The sequence below is a fragment of the Peromyscus leucopus genome, chromosome X (genome assembly GCF_004664715.2).
Source record: "Peromyscus leucopus breed LL Stock chromosome X, UCI_PerLeu_2.1, whole genome shotgun sequence".
Lineage (NCBI taxonomy): Eukaryota > Metazoa > Chordata > Mammalia > Rodentia > Cricetidae > Peromyscus > Peromyscus leucopus.
This window is the reverse complement of record NC_051083.1, coordinates 96,060,081-96,078,268: the sequence shown is the minus strand read 5'-3', so window position 1 is coordinate 96,078,268 and position 18,188 is coordinate 96,060,081. Positions and strand designations below refer to the sequence as shown.

At 37.1% G+C, this 18,188-nt stretch overlaps 1 protein-coding gene across 2 annotated transcripts in view; it reads left to right on the top strand.

The window, feature by feature from the left end:
* Ammecr1 (AMMECR nuclear protein 1) overlaps window positions 1-18,001 on the top strand; it is a 229,116-nt gene extending 211,115 nt beyond the window's left edge. For both annotated transcript variants that reach the window (XM_028876962.2, XM_028876959.2), the window contains 3 exons: window positions 10,168-10,258; window positions 11,547-11,643; window positions 13,586-18,001. In XM_028876962.2, the coding sequence (XP_028732795.1) occupies window positions 10,168-10,258; window positions 11,547-11,643; window positions 13,586-13,700 (303 nt within the window). In that variant the 3' untranslated portion in view covers window positions 13,701-18,001. The remainder of the gene's footprint in view (window positions 1-10,167; window positions 10,259-11,546; window positions 11,644-13,585) is intronic.
* The last annotated feature ends 187 nt before the right edge of the window (window positions 18,002-18,188 follow it).

Sequence of the window (18,188 nt, the reverse complement as noted above, 5' to 3'; positions counted from 1 at the left end):
TTAAAATTATGAAAAGATAAAAACAAAAGCTATTATAATGGTAAATTTTATTTGTATTTTACCAAAATGAAAATAGTAAAATAAATTTTACTAATACACACACACACACACACACACACACACACACACACACACACACACACACACAGAGTATCTTTAGTAATTTTGATTTCCTGAAGAAAACGCTAAAAAATATTTTAGAATATAAAGAAAAATAAGTTCCTCATAATCTCACCATTTCATTTTTTTAATACAGTCAAGGCCTTAGTAGCATCTGTGGGCTCTATAAGCACAGATCTAGCCAGCTATAGACTGAAAATGTTTGGAAAACATTACATCTGTACCAAATATGTAAATTTCTCTTGTCACTAGACTTGGGTGTCCTGAACTATGTTTCTTTACATTCTTTGTGTAGCAGTACATTTATATGCTTAGTAATATATGTGATTATTATGAAAAGGAAAACTATGAAGATGGCCTTATGGCTTATCCTTGCATATTAGTTAATTATGTATTTTTGATCTTTCATTTGGAGACGTCAAACTATATTATGAAAGCTATAGCCTTCTCTTGGAGAAATTTCACACTGTTGAGTAATTAGAACTCTTTCCCCAGAATAAAATACCCTATTTGCTATGTTTAATTTTAACATGAGATGCAGAGTCATGCATGTGCTTATGCCATAGGGGAAAACAAAATTATTAAAGAATTTTAGTAGAGAATTTAAAATTTAAAAAATAAGATAGTACATTTGAAATAAGCAGAAGTTGGAGTAGGGCCGCTGATGAAGTGTAGTACTTCAGTAGAATCCCTTATTAAAGGGATCTTTTAAAGGTATGAAAAGTGAGTAATTTGGGGGAAATATTCATTAACTGATGTGTTGTCATATCTACCTGCAAGGCTAAAATGATTGTTAAATGAGAAAAATTACTCCCCCAGGGAGAATTTTAACACAGTCTCTCTTGTGTTTGAACATAAAAACTTATCACTACCACTGCTCTGTGTTCTTCCATTGACAGCGTTATGCTAATTCTAAATGACAGGATGATTGACAGACACGGCACTTTAGAAAGAAAGAGAACCGCACGTAGCATGTCGGAACCTTCCAAAATGACACATAGCCTGAACCTAGTATAGTTCCACTGTTCAGGAGTCATGTTGCCCTTTCAAACAGTATGAAAGGTTGTAAGACAAATGACAACGGGCAGAGTTTGACAGGTTGATTCTCGGGATAGTCACCTCAGCCGCTCATTTTCAGGCTATTCTAAATGAATAGGCTTTGTGTTTGTAGAAGTTGTGTGGCATACATCCTAACTGTGATTTTGTTGGGATGTAATGCAGAAGCACATCACTGACAGAAGTCAAAATATTTTCTAAATTATAATCAGGCATTTTTACTTCTGAGCTTTAGAGGGAAGAGCATTTAAAGGCATGAAGAACAAATGTTTTCTAACGTATCCTAAAGTGGGAGCTCAAATCATATTTAGAGAGATTAATGATGCTTGCACAAACTTTGGGACTTTTTCTTCCTTATCTGGCTTCGAAGACACCTTTGTTTTTTTTTTGGGGGGGGGGTCATTTTTAGTACATCACACTTACATGGAATCATCCCATGCTTAATGGGGCTGGCCAGCATGATTCTTGTGTGATTCAAAAATCTGTCCCTGGACTATTAAAGCTGGACCTCATGTCTCATCTCACTCTGTCCCTAATATAACAAAGCATCTGTCATTGTATGTGAGCCTTGAGGACTCCTGCCACTCAGAGAGAGCTGTACTTCATTTTCAAAAGAACCTCTAATGCACACCTCTCGAGCGAGCGATCCCAGTTCCATTTCTGATGTGTCTGGTTGCAGTTAATAATAGGGTGCTTTTATAACATCCTTCATGAGAATAAACAGATGAGAGGAACAAATTGGCTACTGTCATTATCCCCCCCCCTATATTTTAGAAGCTAATATTCTCTTTTTCACTCTCCTTCCCCCATAAAGGTTTCCAATTTTTTTTAGATTCTCTTAATGTACAGCTGAAAACAGAGTCCCCATTCATACACAGATGGCTAGCATGACTCACAAAGTCACCAAGTGAAATGACTTCTAGTCGCATGTATACAGTCTGTTTTCCCTTTGATTATTTTTCTGCAACTATGATGCACATTATGTTCTGTTTCTCTTCTGCGTTAAAATTTCTGCCTTTATGAACACAAGACAAGCAACAACAAAAATAAAGCAGTCTACCTAGCTCTGGAAATTGCACCTCATTGTTACTTTCAGAAGGACCTTGAGATGGAGTGGAAGATGCCATTATGGAAATCAAGTCCTTGTACGAAGCTCTGCTTTGAGCATTGTTTTCAGTGCCATGAAACACTGGGATGCTTTGCACTTACTGGCCATCTCCAGAGGATTTGCTGGGTATCAGCAAGGCCTCGTGCAGAACAGGAAGCCTAAGGAGGAGGCAAGCAGTTAAAGCAACTTCTTAGAAGGGGATTTAGTCCATAAATATTTGCATTACTCATTTGGACCCTTAGGGAATGGGCAACAGAGTCCATCCTTGGGTCTCCTGCCTTCCTGTCTGTATTGTTTGGTGGAGGAAGTTTCTGTTTCCTTCCCTAGAATCCATACTGTCTTCCTTCTGCTTGCCTAGAGGCTCAGTAACAGTTCTTTCGTCAGCAGTTTGCATGTATCCCCAGCATTTAATTTTTTTTTTCAAGTGATGAATTCTGAGAACAAGGAGACTTGGGTTCTGTTCCTAGCTGTCCCTACCCCAGTTCTGTGACCTTTCTGGACCTCAGTTTCTATACTAGGAAGTTGAAAAGGTTGAACTAAGGTCTCTTTGACAGAGTGTGTTTCTGTGGCAGACTCCCTTTAAAAAAATGGGTTCTGGTTCATTTTACATCCAGAGAATGAATCAGCTATTTAGAAATCATAAAAAGAGTTCCCTAACTCTTGAAATGGCCATTGTCAATGTAAATGTTGGCCAAAAGTTGTCAAAGAGTCCATTTTTTAAAATTATGCATTCTACATTTGATTTTCACAAAGAATTCTCTTGGGTAACAAAATATTCGAAGCCATTACTGCCTCTGTTTGATTACTGTGTCATTTCTTCCTTTAAGTCAGCATTTTACATTTAAATGTAAGGGGAACAGTCACACTGGGGAGACATTATTCCTTTTACAAGTGGTGCTTTGCTTTGCAGAAGGATTCAGTGTAGTATCTTTATTGCCTTCCTCGTGATTTCAAGATTAATTTATTTTCATAAATTCAACCCCCATGTAACTGTTTAGAAGCAAACCTCTTCCATAAACTGAGCTAACCCATATTGAGTTACATATTCAATGTACAGTTAGGACTTGGACATGATTTTTCTTAATTTCTTACCAAGCAAAGATTTCCTACAGAACAGGTTTGACCAGAGATACCCTCGGTACCCCAGTCTTTGAAGAGTAAATTAATTCATAGCTCTAGGTTTTGAAAAATATAAATAACTTCAGTTACCTCATTTTTAATTTCATCTCCTTTGTCATTTCCTTTTTAAAAATGGTAGGAATGCATTTTTATAAGATTTGATGAAAAGTGGGCCTTTTATTTAGAGGTGTGTTGCCTGAACTTTACATGGGGAGCTTCCATGTATTCAATTTTCTGAATGCTTATTATAATTAGTCATAATAAAGAAGTGGTTTTTCCCCATAATTACACTCTGAGCTATAACTTGTTCACTGTAAACCTTTCAGTAAAGAGCATTTTTCTTTCATTGAAATGATATATAAATATGTTCATCTTCATAGCTTTTTAATGCACCACTTCATTAATACCGCTTTATTTAAAATCTTAACTGATTCTTTAAAAGGTCATAGGGGTTATTGTTAGATAGTTCAGGCACTTTAGAGTATTAAGCTATTAGGTAAAATAAATGCTATATGTGATTTTTGTTCATGGGCCTTTGTGACTAAATTGGCAGGCTGTGTTCTTTATAGACAAGATGTCTAAGTCTCCTACATGAATCAAAATTACTACAACAGCTAAAAACTGGTCTAACTGCACTAATTTATTGCTAAGCTAAGGTGACTAATTTACAGGGATTTTAGACTGTAGCAGAATATATGTATTTTATTCAAGGGGATACTTGCAGTTGTTGTTACATAACAAGAAAAATAATCCATTAGCTGAAGTAGATAATGAAACCAAGTTCTTATATTCAACTATGTTAAAAATTACTAATATCTAGGTGATTAATTTATAATCAGTTATCATTTTTGATTTATATTCCTGGTTTTTTTTTCTACAAAACTTCTCAAGAGGTATTGAGTGTGTTCTAAGAACTGGGTGGATGATAGATAAAAGCAGCCTAAGATGTACTTCTTATTGGTCCACTTCAGGAGAAAAATATTTTTAAGTCACTAAGTTGCCTGTTAGTCATACTAGGGATTATGGGCTAATACACCACCTTTCCTCCATTATAGTCTTCTAAAGAGAAGTTGCATGTGTGTTTTTTCTTATTGACAAAATATTCATGGTCACAGTTGCTACAAGTCACAAATCAAAAGCTACTAAGGGAAAAAGCAAAGACAAAAATCCAAATTTCAGCAAGACTTTAAAAATTTGTAATTTAGCCAGATTATAAAGGAGTCATGTTAACATGAAAGATACCTTCAGAACTCCTGAATTTCTGCTCAAACTGGTGGGCAAAGACATGCAGCCAGCCACAAGACTGAGAATTTGAATGGAGGATCTAGAGAATATACAGTCTAATTTTTTTGGTACTACTGAGTTTGGGGGTAAGCACTGAGCAGGATCCATACAGATCAGTATCAGCTTCTACGATTAAATAATTCTACCCTAAGAATTATTCCAGATTGCAAACTTGGAGTAAGTAGGCCTGCATTTGAGGTCCTGTCATCTTTTAATGTTGAATTTTCTCTCATTAGGAAAAGTCACTATTGTGATAGGCTGAGCTAGAGTGGAAGAAAATTGGTTGTGATGTGATGAGTTTGAGAGAGCAATGTATAGCACTGTGGATTTATAGTATTTTCAGGGAAAAGAAGTATCAAGTTTTTCTACTCAGAAGTAAGAGAGTCTGGGTCTGATCCCTGGACTGTCCTGTGTAGCATTTGTTTCTGGCCACAATATCCTAGGCTGCTTTCTGGATGCATATGTATGTCATCAGCAATGCAAGCCTTGAAAGAGTTGGGAGTGTGCCAGACATCCCTGTTCCTCTCATTAAGAACTGAGTCCTTTCATTTACTTCAATAGTGCTGGTATATTAAGCTTGGCAGGTCAGTCTTTTGTGAATGGCCAGTAACTGACTGTGTTGTTAATTACAAAGCATATTTTGCCAAAAGATTTTATCCAAAAAGGCATGCCAAACAACTTTTAATTCTCTGACCTCCTGCTATATATTTCTTTATGTTATTCAAGATGAACTCACTTTATGGTGAGCCATGGCCATACTGTTGGAAAACCATGAGGTCCCGAAGTGGGCGTTAATGGAACTGGCCCCGCCACTACTGTCTGAGATAAGATAATACCCGAGGAAACTGATTAATATTCTTGGCCAAAATATTATCAGGTGCAGAGTCAGCTTCAAAGGTCAGGACTTTGGACGTAATTGTAGACCCCAGTGGTCAAAGGTTTCATGGAGCCCACTCAACACCAGAGCACATTTTATAGGCAATTATACTCTTAGCCAGATGCCTTTTTTCTTCTTTTTCCTGTTTGAACCTATTCAGATTGTCTGCTCTCCGATTAGGCTCACCGATTAGTAAAAGCAGGACCCTTTTGTAGTGCTGTCTGTGTATTATAGGACTAATACTTGCCTTACAGATAGATGGGGCTTTATTAAGCTTTGACTGTGCAGCTGTAGAGAACATAATATGGACCATGTATTATAATGGAGTGGGAGAGGGCACTTTTTTTAATACTCTTATGTTGAGGGTCACTGCATTAGAGAATAATAATTTTAAGTGAAACCACGTTTCTAACAAGGGGCCAGATAATGAGGATAAATGAAATCTGCAGACAGTCTCGGGGCTTCATTTCAGCCATTAGTTATAATCTCTTCTACCAAACCTTTTACTATGAAGCAACATTGATTAATTTGCATGTATTTCTTCTCCCTGGCACACATGCTCACTGATAAATGAACAAATAGAGAAATGGACAAGAGAGAAAAGATGATGGGGGCTGAGGCCTGGTAGACTTGGGGATACATAAACCCCAAACTGGATAATCAACTAGGGAATAATCAAGATAACCAACATTAATCTTGATATGTAATTATTCTGAACAATGTTTAAAAATTAAAGATTGTATAATATCACTAGTAAAAATGACTTGCTATGGAATGGCTCTGAATAAATATGGCTTTCTTTTTAGCATGAAATAGAAATCTTTTGAACTGGTCTGAATGTTCACTCAACATACAGATATAGCTTCCTTTAACTCCATATCCTCTTAGCTATAAGTCCTACATTTCATATGCTACAATTCTAGTTGATTTATAGCTCTACTTAGCAAAAGCACAGTCTTGACTAAAACAATATTATAGTAGCTGATGGACCTTGAAAGCATTTTTCTCAGACATTCTAATCATTTTGAAACTGACCTGCAGAGTCCCTTGAAGCTAGATTTGTAAATCTCAAGGTTTTGCCTACGTGCCTTTTTAATTTTTTTTTTGGGGGGTGGTACAGTTAGGTAGGGATATATTACTGCCTGATTGCCATTCTGTTCCTAGATACTTTCTCTTTTTCCATCCTAAGACAGTTACTAAGATAGTTTTAGAGCACTCTTACTTCATGGAACCCCAGTTCTCTATGTAACTGATCCCATATTTCATTGATAACGTCAACCATAGCTGTTATGAAACAGCCCAGCAAAAACCATTTAAGGGAGAAAGCCTTTATTCTGGCTTCCAGTTCCATGGGGAATACAGTCCATTGTAGTACCGAAGGCAGGGTGGTAGGAGATGAGGCAAGCACCTCCCAAAGCATCCATCAACAGTTGAGAAACAGGCAGAGAGAACAAGAAGTAGGTCCAACTATAAAGCCTTACTTGCCCCCACCACCTGAATTACTTCTTCCAGCAAGGTTATAAGCTGGACACAAGTCTTCATGGCACAGGAGCTTATGGGGGAACTTTTCATATTCAAACCACGGCATCATTCACTTTGGTGGAGAAGACTTGGGTTGCAAAGCCAGAAATTTCCATAGGCTGATCAGAATTGGTTGCTTCCACTCTCCTGTATTAATTACTTCTTCAATGTAACTATTTGTTGGCACCCGTGGTCCAAGTACAATAAAAAAAAAAAGCTACTGCTTAACAAGTACCAAAGAGAACATTATTCCCATTCTCCTTGTTCTGCTTGTTGAAAAACGAGTCACCCTAGTTTGGGCTTCTAGCTTTGTGGAATAGCTTTCTAACCTGTGAAAGCTTCTCACAAAGCATTTACTTTAAAATGACCATATTTATAGGAATTTTCAGTTGTTCAAATCATAGGAACCCAGAAAAGTAAATGGCTTTTTTTAAAAAATCAAATTTGATGCCTGGGCCTTTTTACAATAAAAAAGTAAATAAACAATCCTGTTGTTGAGCAATTTTTATTCAATTTATTCAACATGTCCAAGTTTTGATCTCAGATAAACAGGTTTTTCAAGAAACAATTCATATATACCATACAATTAGTCTTAGCCTCTTTTAATTATTAAATTACTGAGATTTAAAATGTCAGAGATTCTCATTGAAGAGAATGTGTTCCTATAGAGGATTATATGTCTAAACTATCCCATCATCTAAGTAATTATTTTCCCCCAATATGTAGGCACAGGGCTTGTAGTTTGCCAGAGCTTGCATGGTTATTAGAGATTATCTAGTTTAGCATGTTAAAAATTGTAAGGAAGTACTCCTTTTCCAAACCATCCTTGCTGAAACGTGAGTAGCCCTGCAATTCTGATAATGTTTTCATCCCCTTCCTCTCTCCGAGACAGTTAAATATCACTGATCTTTGCCTGACACTCTCATCATGCAGATAAGGAACCTGTCTCAGAGTTGTGACTAGACATCTTAATAACACCAAAATTATTTTCAATTTTAACATGACAGATTTTTGATAAATAGAGGTAACGATTCAAAATTCACTGCAGTGAATGATAGAGCATAAATTACCTGTGCTGTGTATTTTGAAGAAACAAATTATGAAGCATCTGATATTGTCAGAGACTAAACTCTCAGAGTCACTGATCAGGACGTTAGTATAGAGAAAGTGTCAGATCTGTCATTGCCTCAATGCTGTGTCATACTTTGGGGTGACTGGTAGATGCCCTTCATCCTGGAAATATTTGATAACTAAATACTCATGTTTCCCCTCAGCTGTCCACAGTCACATCCCACAGTGCCTGAGAGGCCTTACTGCAGTGGTTTTTAAACAGCTGTCTTGGTTGCATTTTTAGCAAGAGGAGATTCATGGGAATATTGATATCTAATAGATAGAATAGCCACAGGGGCATACTTTAATAATAATTAAAACAGTAATTGCTCAAAAGATCTAACAGGCTCAAAGGGTACATGTATGAAGACAGGATGAAATCGATTCCCCAGGGGACATTTCATTCCCTGAAAAACTAGAAAACTTCTGCCAAAGGGCAGAAACAGCAAAAGAGGTTCTCACTGGCACCTTTCTCCTCTAAAACCTTAGCATGTATGCACACATGGAAAGCGTATGCCTGTCTTCACTTATCTGCTCTAAAAAGAAAAAGAAGTCTCTGTCTGGGAATGGTGTGTCCCTGCCTTTGCATCCTTTATGTCAGGCAGCCTTATACTTTTCTTGGGAACTCCTAATCTGAGGTACCTAGAGAAAGGAGAGAATGGAATAGCGTGGTCCTACTTTAAAATTTACATTTTTATTAGCAGTGTGTTGAAAGAAGTTAAGAACTCTGAATAATATCTCTTCAGCATTGTGTACTATTCTATGAGGGGAAAGGACCACTTCCTTTTGATTATATGCTAATCAAAGGGAAAGCACATTGGTTTTGCTTCAAAACAAAATAGAAAGTGAAAACCAAAACATTAGCAACCAATCTTCCTACAGCCAATAGACTTCTCTTTTCGGGTATCACTAAAAGTTTATTTCACACTTTAAAATGTTATACAAAATGGCCGGGCAGTGGTGGTGCTCACCTTTTAATCCCAGCACTGGGGAGGCAGAGCCAGGTGGATTTCTGTGAGTTTGAGGCCAGCCTGGTCTACAGAGCAAGATCTAGGACAGGCACCAAAACTTCACACAGAGAAACCCTGTCTAAAAAAAAAAAAAAAACCCAAACAAACAAACAAACAAACAAACAAACAAAACCTACAAAAATGCCCTGTCCAAAGTTAATTGGAAGTCTTTATTGCTGTTAAATTGACACATATTATGAAATGGGCAGTCTGATTGTTTTCATTACTTTTTAGTCTTTTCTTTTAATCAGGGTCTCACTATATAGTCCAAGCTGCCCAGGATCTCGCCATGTAGCACAGGTTGACCTCAAATATATGATTCTCCTGTCTTGTCTTCCATGTGTACCACCAGCCCAGCCTGTTTTTTTTTCAGACCTATCAGACAGTGGTAGTTTGCCTCCAGATGAGTTAAGGTTTTGAAGGAACTAAAGCTTGAGAGGGCCTAAGTACAGGGAGTTTGGGGCTATAACCTGAAGTTGTGAGTGTGACTGCATGGGGTTTTGCTGTCTCCTTGAAGTCTTTTCCTTATTCCAGGTTGGGAAGTGTGGCAGGATTCTTGCCATCAACTATCCTACTCTATGCCTATAGTTTGTTTCAGATTTCTAAAAAAAAAAAAAAAAAAAAAAAAAAAGCATAGCCTGGTATATGTTGGACATCTATAAGTCAGCATTTTTTCAGTCTCTGTGGATATCATACTGGTCTTCCAATCCAAAATCAGTGTTGGAAAACAGAAAACTACTGCATACTTCTAAAAACAAGAGGAAAGGGTTGGACACTTAGCTCAGTGATAGAGTACTTGTCTAGCAAGCACAAGTCCCTGGGTCTGGTCCTCAGCTCTGAAAAAAAATACAAATATATAAAAACAAGGGTAGGGAAAGAATTGCGTTGAAAATGAAATTATAACCTTTTCTTTCTGTTTCCATAAAGAAGTCTGTACTAATAAAACTGCCAATTTCTTTCAGGTGGGTGTGCATGGCATTAGAATAGAATTCATCAATGAAAAAGGATCAAAACGCACCGCCACCTACCTACCGGAGGTTGCAAAGGAGCAAGGTCATTGTTGGACTTTATTTCATATGCTCTAGTGTAAACTGAACTGCAGTAGCCGACCTTGCAGATATGTCTGATGATTGATCGACATCACATTAGAATAACCGACTCTTTCATCACTGACTGCCACTGCAATGTCTGGTTCAAACTGGTGAATTACACAGAATCTGCATCTTGACAGTGACATTTGACAGCATATACTCATAAATACATAGTTTCAAAATAGCACAAATTTATCAAAGTTGGGGTTTATTTTAAGCAACAGTTTGTTACTACTTTGGAACACAATTTTCCCATGCACCAGTATGCAGAACTCAGCATGGTGGTAGAAAGAGGCCTTAGGCTTAGAGACAGCCAGGTAGTTTGATGGTATTCACTGTCAATATCTAACAATTCTTCTTAGGTGATTGCTATTATTCATTCTGCTAATATTGAAACTGTAAGTTTCCCATTAAGATTGGGAGCTTTGTGAATACATGAAGTAACACTTTATGTTTAGTCTCTACTTCATGATCAATAACAATTTTCTTATTTATGAACTAATATGGTGACTCCAAACAAATTTGCTATAGTACTTCATCCTTTCTAGTCACTACTAAACTCTAGTCTCACATTAGTTTAAATAAATGCTTTTCAAAAATTCTTTAGAGCTTATCTTTTCAGTAACTACTTAAAATGTGCTTTTTCTTGTATATGCTCATACAAATATGAAAGATATAACAACAAATTTTAATGTGTTAATCCTCAAATGAGATGTTAATCTTTAAGGCAGTTATGTGAAGATTTGTTTGGATTGCTTTAGAAAATGTCTTAATACTGCAGAATCATTGACTTCATAAGGATATTAGAATAGCATTCGTATCAGAAACAATAAAATACCCTTGAATGTTTCTCATAAGTATAGATTATTGAGCATAGAAGATACCATTAAGACGAGCAATCACCATGGAATAGTCATGGGAGCCCCAAATACTACTGAGTTAACACAAGTCATGTTTTATTTATTTAGGCTTTCTCTCCCTTTTGAAGGTATGACCATTAAAGAAGAGCACATTTGTTATAGAGACATGACTGAGCGGTTTCTTAGACAATTTAAGGCATGTGGTGATGAACCTGCTTCTATACAAGGATAAAATCTTAGCTCTTCTGTAGGACTTTGTTTAGGACCAAAGGAGTTGATGGCATTTGGTCACAGTGATAGCTGACCTCTACAGAGTCATTTTTTGTATTTAACCAGTGGTGCTTTGTGATACATGCTTGACTGATATTTTGTCTCATTGTCTCCCCACAGGATGGGACCATATTCAGACCATAGATTCCTTACTGAGGAAAGGAGGATACAAAGCTCCGATTACTAATGAATTCAGGAAAACCATAAAGCTGACCAGGTACCATGGCATTTTGTAGCACAAGACCAACCAGTACACTTCCAAGTGTATGCCTATAACTTTGACTTCTTTGGTCTCTCAAACAGCACTTGCTTCTCTTGTTGAAAATAGTGGAAACAAATGGCAGGCCATACTGAGAGTGGATACAATAGGACTCTGCTTGGCAGTAAATACTGCATGATAGATTAGCCCATCCTTTCCATCTTTGGCTCTGTGGGATCATTCTGGCTTTGTACAACCAACCCCCTGAGACTTTAAACTACCTTATTGGAGAAAGTACCAGAATTAGCTATTCACTAGCTTTTGACATTGCCTAGCAGAACCCCAGGATTCTGATAAGCAGTCCTAAAATTTAAATTTAACCTTAGAATTTTGGCAGTGATAGGACTCTACTATGAAGGCTTATTGAAAAACACAATTGAGCTGAACTTGAATGCTAAATAAATTTCATCATGGAATAATAGGGATACTTACTTAAGAAAGAAAGTGTCGAACATTTTAGGAAAATGGGTTACTGTTTCCATTCATTTCAATTCTAGAAAATAGCATTATATGCCTGTGGTTTAAAAAAATGGATTTTTCTCAGCTCTGCATAGTTACAAATTTGAAAATGCCCCCATTTCTGTTCTCCCCAAGTTTATAGTTTGAGGAGACTAGAAGGGCATGAATAAAAATAATTACTACTCCAAGGCAGAATAGTATGGATGTGTAGGATCATAATTCTGGGGAAGAGGAATTCCAGGAAATCAGTGGGTGACAGAAGACTTCAAAGAGGAGGTGGATTTAGGGCTGGGCTTGAAAAATGGGTAAACTATTTGACAGGTAGAAAGCGAGGGAGGAAAGGGATTCCCCGAAGACGTGTTGTGAATCAAAGCATGTAGGTGGCGAAGTATGAAGCCAGTTTTAAGGAATACAAAGCACTATGATTGGGCTGGTCTTTCAGTGCACATAAGAAATGTTATGAAGGGAAAATGCGGCCCAGAAGGTAGATTGAGTCAGATCATGTGAGGGCTTGGTATTTCAAACTAAGAAATTTGGACCTGATTCTACAAACATTTGATACCCATTAGAGGGTTTTAAAAAAATATTATCCAGGCCACATATGGTGGTGCTTCCATCTCAGCATTCAGGAAGCAGAGGCAGGTGGATCTCTATGACTTGAAGGCCAACTTGGTCTGTATAGTAGATTCCAGGACATCCAGGACTATGTAGAGAGACCTTGTCTAAAAAATGTCAACTTGGGAAGTATAGGATTGGAACAGGTAAAATAGAGAGGAAACATTGCTGTTATCAAAGAATCTGTGCAAGTGGTAAGTGGGACCATCATGGAAAGGTCCAAGAGAATCCAAAGAAGCCTCTGACAGCCATGAAAGAACAGTGGCAGAACCAAGGTATGCTGGGCAATGGATAGAAAAAGAAGAAGACTGAAGGGAGAAACTATGCTTCCTCTAGAAAAGCAAGGCAATGGAAGAACACCTAGACTCAGGCAAAGGAGAGGGTTCTAGTGCCAGTATGGCAAACCCCAACCCAACATGTGTGGACAAAGAAAGGAATGGTAAAGGAGGGAGAAATGGAAGGTCTCTGAAGAAAAATAGTCCAACGAATGAGATATATCCATGATAGAGATATATCCACGATGGTAAACGATTGGCTCTCCCCTGTTCTTTCTTCCTCCCAATGGGGTGAAAGGGGCAATGCCATTCCTGGAGCACTGTAAACAAGCAGTAGAGCAGAAAAAGCACTGGACTCAGAGTTTGGATTCCTGTGTTCTGATCTCAGCTTTGCTACTTACCAACTTTGTGACCTTAGGCAAGTAACTGCTTCTCTCAGGGCTTCTTGTTTTCTACTATGTAAAATGATCTCTCAGGGCCCTCTTAGCTCGATAGTTAGCATATCATCCATTTCTTGATGTTAACTTTTCTCTTCACTGACTCTCTTTTAGGTACCGTAGTGAAAAGATGACCTTGAGTTATGCTGAATACCTTGCTCATCGCCAGCATCATCACTTCCAAAATGGCATCGGGCATCCCCTTCCGCCATACAACCATTATTCCTGACACTGAGCCGCACAACCAGTCACTGGGCCTCTCTGCAGACCTCTTCCCAGGAGACCCTCCACCTTCTTGGTCTAGCTATCTCTTTTACTGTACCATTTTATGATGATAGTTTCCGTTGCCATGGTGAAGCTTCGACATTGTCAGTTAAGACCATCATGGTAACGGGTAGGAAAATGGCATTTGTTAAGAAGATCTTGTTATTATTTTAGATCATTGATTTTTTTTTTGCAGCACATACAGCTTTTGGAGTTTTCTTTCCTTACAATATTAGGTATATTTTTGCTTTGCTATCTCAGTCAGGTTTCTGTCTTTCTATCCCTTTGCTTTTTCCTGCTTCCTCCTCCCTTTTGACTGTGGATGGAAGAAAGTATGCAGTTTTTGAGGATTTATTAGGTTTGTCTTTAGTATTCCTCAGTAAGATAGTCATTTTTTGATAGCTGAGTTGGGGATTAATTGATAAACAAATTCAGGTATTTGTATATTACTCTTGAATTTGCCTAAAATTCTCTTTGCTATGGTAGCTTTGTATTTGGGTCAAGTACATGTTTTTCCCATGGTTAAAATAAATGAGCTTTAGTTTAAGTAATGAACATTCAAAGGTCCATGATAGGGCTTGTCACAGAGAGCAAAAATCCATTGACACCTTCTGTGCTGGTTATCGTAGAAGAGACAGCTTATCGAGTTAAAGAATCCATTTACAATCTAAAACGCTGTTTTAGAAAAGTATAAGCTACCTTTCAAATGAGCTGCGGAATTCATTTGGAAAGGCAGCAAATATTAGGAAGAGATGAGATGCAGATTTAGTGCCTTTGAGAAGACTGTAAGTCAAATTAAGAAGGGTTTTAAAAAGGCAATTTAGAGAAATATTCTTGTAAAATTTTATTGTTTCTATATAAGAAACAACAGATTACAAAAAGTCCTTACTCCAAAGTATTTTTTTAGGTGAAAAAATTATTTTGAGCAAATAACCAAAAAGACACTTGTCTATTTTGTATTAATTTAAATTTGTTAGCTTTAGGTTTCAATGAGTCATAATTGGTCAGAGACAACTTTAGCTACTAAGACATGATAAAGATAATCTAGTGAAACAAAAGTTCATATATACTATGATTTCAAATTTGTCTATCATGGAGACAATGCTGAGTTTCAAAGATACTATAAAGAGTTTGAATCTCTTTCTGCACTACATACTTTTGATAGAAACACATTTCTATGTTGACAGATATTATGTTGGACCTGTGAAGATGGCATTCAGATATATTAATTAGAGCCCAGCTCATTTGCAGGGCTATTCTTCCCATGGCACAATCAAAGAAAACTTACTGATGTCAATGGGAAGCCCTTATATTTATCCCCAGGAAAACCACAGGTGATTCTGGCAAATGATGACCTTTGTTTATGGTAATATATATATATATATATAGGTATATATATATATTTGGGAAAATATATAATTTTTTTCAAATAGAAAGTCAATATAACAAGTGGTGAATGAAATTATGCTGTAGAATGTATATTCTAAAATTATGACATGCCGCTGATTAGTGAAATGGTCAAGCTTATACATTTAATTGCTGTGATAAATGACAGACTGGTAGTTTAGAAAATCATTTTCTAGTTTGTAAGACAATTGGATGAATTCGCTCAAAGTATGCAGTTTCAGTTTTTGATGAGAGTTCTTCAAAGTTTGGTATTCCTTCATCCACAGCATCCATTGTTGAAGTAACCATTTTCAGTTATGATGCCTTAACTAAGAAGCCAATTGCTAGCCTGAAAGGCAATCTCAGTAGCCAATTCTACTGAATTCAGAGATTCATCAAAAAAAAAAAAACGTAAGCTTCTGGGCTTTAGAATGGGCTTTTAAGTCCTGTTGTTTCTGCTTGGAAGCATGTTGTGATAGATTAGTCTTTCGGTATAAAAGCAAGCGGCTACCTGATATTTTCTTGCCCTTATAGGGAAAGTGAGCACAAGCTGAATGGTATTGTCTGCTGCAAAAAAATAAATAAGTAAGTAAATAAGAGAAAGAAAAAAGTAAGAAACATACAAATTGAAGAGAGACAGAATAGACCAATATCGTTGTGAAATCCATCTTATCCATCATCTCATCATTTCAACAGCTCCTCGTCCGGGGTGAGCTTATGGCTAGTTTTTTTCTGTTGTTATTGTTTTTAAAGAGAAGATCTATCACATACATATATGCATGTATGTATACATATACTTACACATGCATACATGCATATATGTGTGTTTATGTATTTAACGGTGCTAATCAATCTTGAGCAGGTCACGTGACTGGTCATGCGGACTCTAAAAATCATATCAGAGTTTTTAAAATCCTTGATATATGCAGATATTATACAGATTTTCTTACCAGTGTAATAATGTTATACTGAAGAATAACCATCCTGCAGGCTTCAAAGGACGAGGTCAGCAATATTTCCCACCATGGCTTGGGGAAAAAGGATAGTTTTGTCTCCTTTTGTATTCAAGTTGATGCACAGTGCATTTTTGTGTCTAAGTAGCTGTTGACTAAAAGACTTTGTAGTGTAAAGGGTGTTATACAAACTCTAATGGTGTGCTTCAGACAAACAAATGCTAGGCCCTTTCACTTTTGATGTATATTACAAAGCTGTTAAATATGTGGTTTGAAATAACTTTGAACATGTGGAAATATGTAGCGTGTGTCTTTAACTCGGACAAAGATTCTAATTGCACAAGTTGTGTTCTAGCCAGTTGTGGTTTATTTGTTCAGAAACACAAATGTGAATTGCACTCTTTATCACCAGAATATTGTATAAGTTCCGTGATCTTTAAACAGCTCAGAAGTAATACTTGAACTTCATTTGAGTAGCACAAAGTTTACAGATGCCCTTTTAAATGTTAATTAGTTCCAAGTTAAGTTTTCCGTTTTTTTTGTTGTTGTTGTTTTTTTCTTTCTTTCTTTCTTTCTTTTTTTTTCAAATGCAACTGGGTATTTTCTTGGAAAACAGTGTGTATTCTATTTTGGTATGTAGCAAAAGGCTTCCACTTCTGGAAGGTTTTATTGTTCTTAAACAAGGTCAGCCAGGTACCAGATTCTATAAGAACAATTGCCCCCCCCCCTCAAGTGGCCTTCTGATTGCACGAATGTGCAGCTACCCTCTCTAATCGCCCCCACCCAGAGGAGGTCAGTGAAAGCAATGGAGGAAGTGCAAGGCTTGCTCTCTCCCCTCCCCCACACCTCACCTAGGATGTCCAGTCCAATGCAAATGGTTCCATTGCACATCCAGCACACCGGAAGTTTGTATACTGGCCTCTTTTCCTGTCTTCAAATGTGCAAGAATTCGAAACTGTCATCTGGAATAGGTTCCATCTCTTACGTGTGTTAGATCAAACCAAAGAAGCCCCCAGCCATGCCCAAATGCTGCTCCAAAAGCCTGCCTTCCGGTCCTTACAAAAACCTTGCAGGATTAAATGTGTTAACTTTTTTATTTTTGTACAGTTTCTAAGTGATTTTTTGCTAGTGACGTTAAAATGAATTAAGTTTATTTGAGGAGTGTAAGCACCTCCTCCATTTAAATAAACTGGTGACTTTCCTTTTATTTTTTACAAGTGGAAACCCATTGTGTGCCTCTCGATTTAAGGGTTTCTGATTACATTATTCTTAAGACCAGCATTGATCCTTTATATACAAAGATATGTTTTCCTTGTTTTTTATTACAGTTTCAGAAGAAAATGAACCTTTTATTTTGCTCCAGACCCAGTAACTGCGCTGGTACATAGACGCACTGAGAAAAACAAAACAAACAAACAAACAATACTTTTGTAACCACCTCTGACTGCTTTTGTATATCAAAGTTGATTACTTTTGAGATATTTGGATCTAGTTTCTAAGTTATTTTAGTGTTTTATATGTTCCCCCAAATTACTTTGAATCGGTCACCAGCATAAAGAGTTTTTGGTGATGCAATGGTGAGACTTGTAATGAGCATAAAGCTACCTGGAGTAGCTCTCCCTCCCCTTCTTAGTACCTGGTATTTTGATTACAGTGAGACATCACGGATTACCTGAAACCCATTCATTATAACTAGGTCCTCCCTCCTTCCACACTGAATTGCTTACTAGTTTGAAGAAGCTATTGGAAGTGGGTATTTTATATGACCTGTATGGCTTTACAATATTAAAAATGAACAAAAAAAGAAAAAAATATGAAAAGGTTTATGTGGGTCTGTACGGTATGGCTGTGGAAAGATATTGTAGTAGTTTTGACACTATTGTTATTACCTTTAAAATCATTTACCCAATAAAATGTTAAAACTAAATCTTTGTTTTGGATTTATGTATTTATTTAACTTGCCTCATGATGAGGTGTTAGAGTCATTGGAACTTCTGTGTTTAAGAGACAGGGTCTCCTGTGCCTGAGGCCAGCCTCCAAGTCATTTTGTAGTCAAGGGTGATCGTTCATGAGCTTTGGAGGCCATGGTCAGTGTTGGTGAAAACGCCTGATTA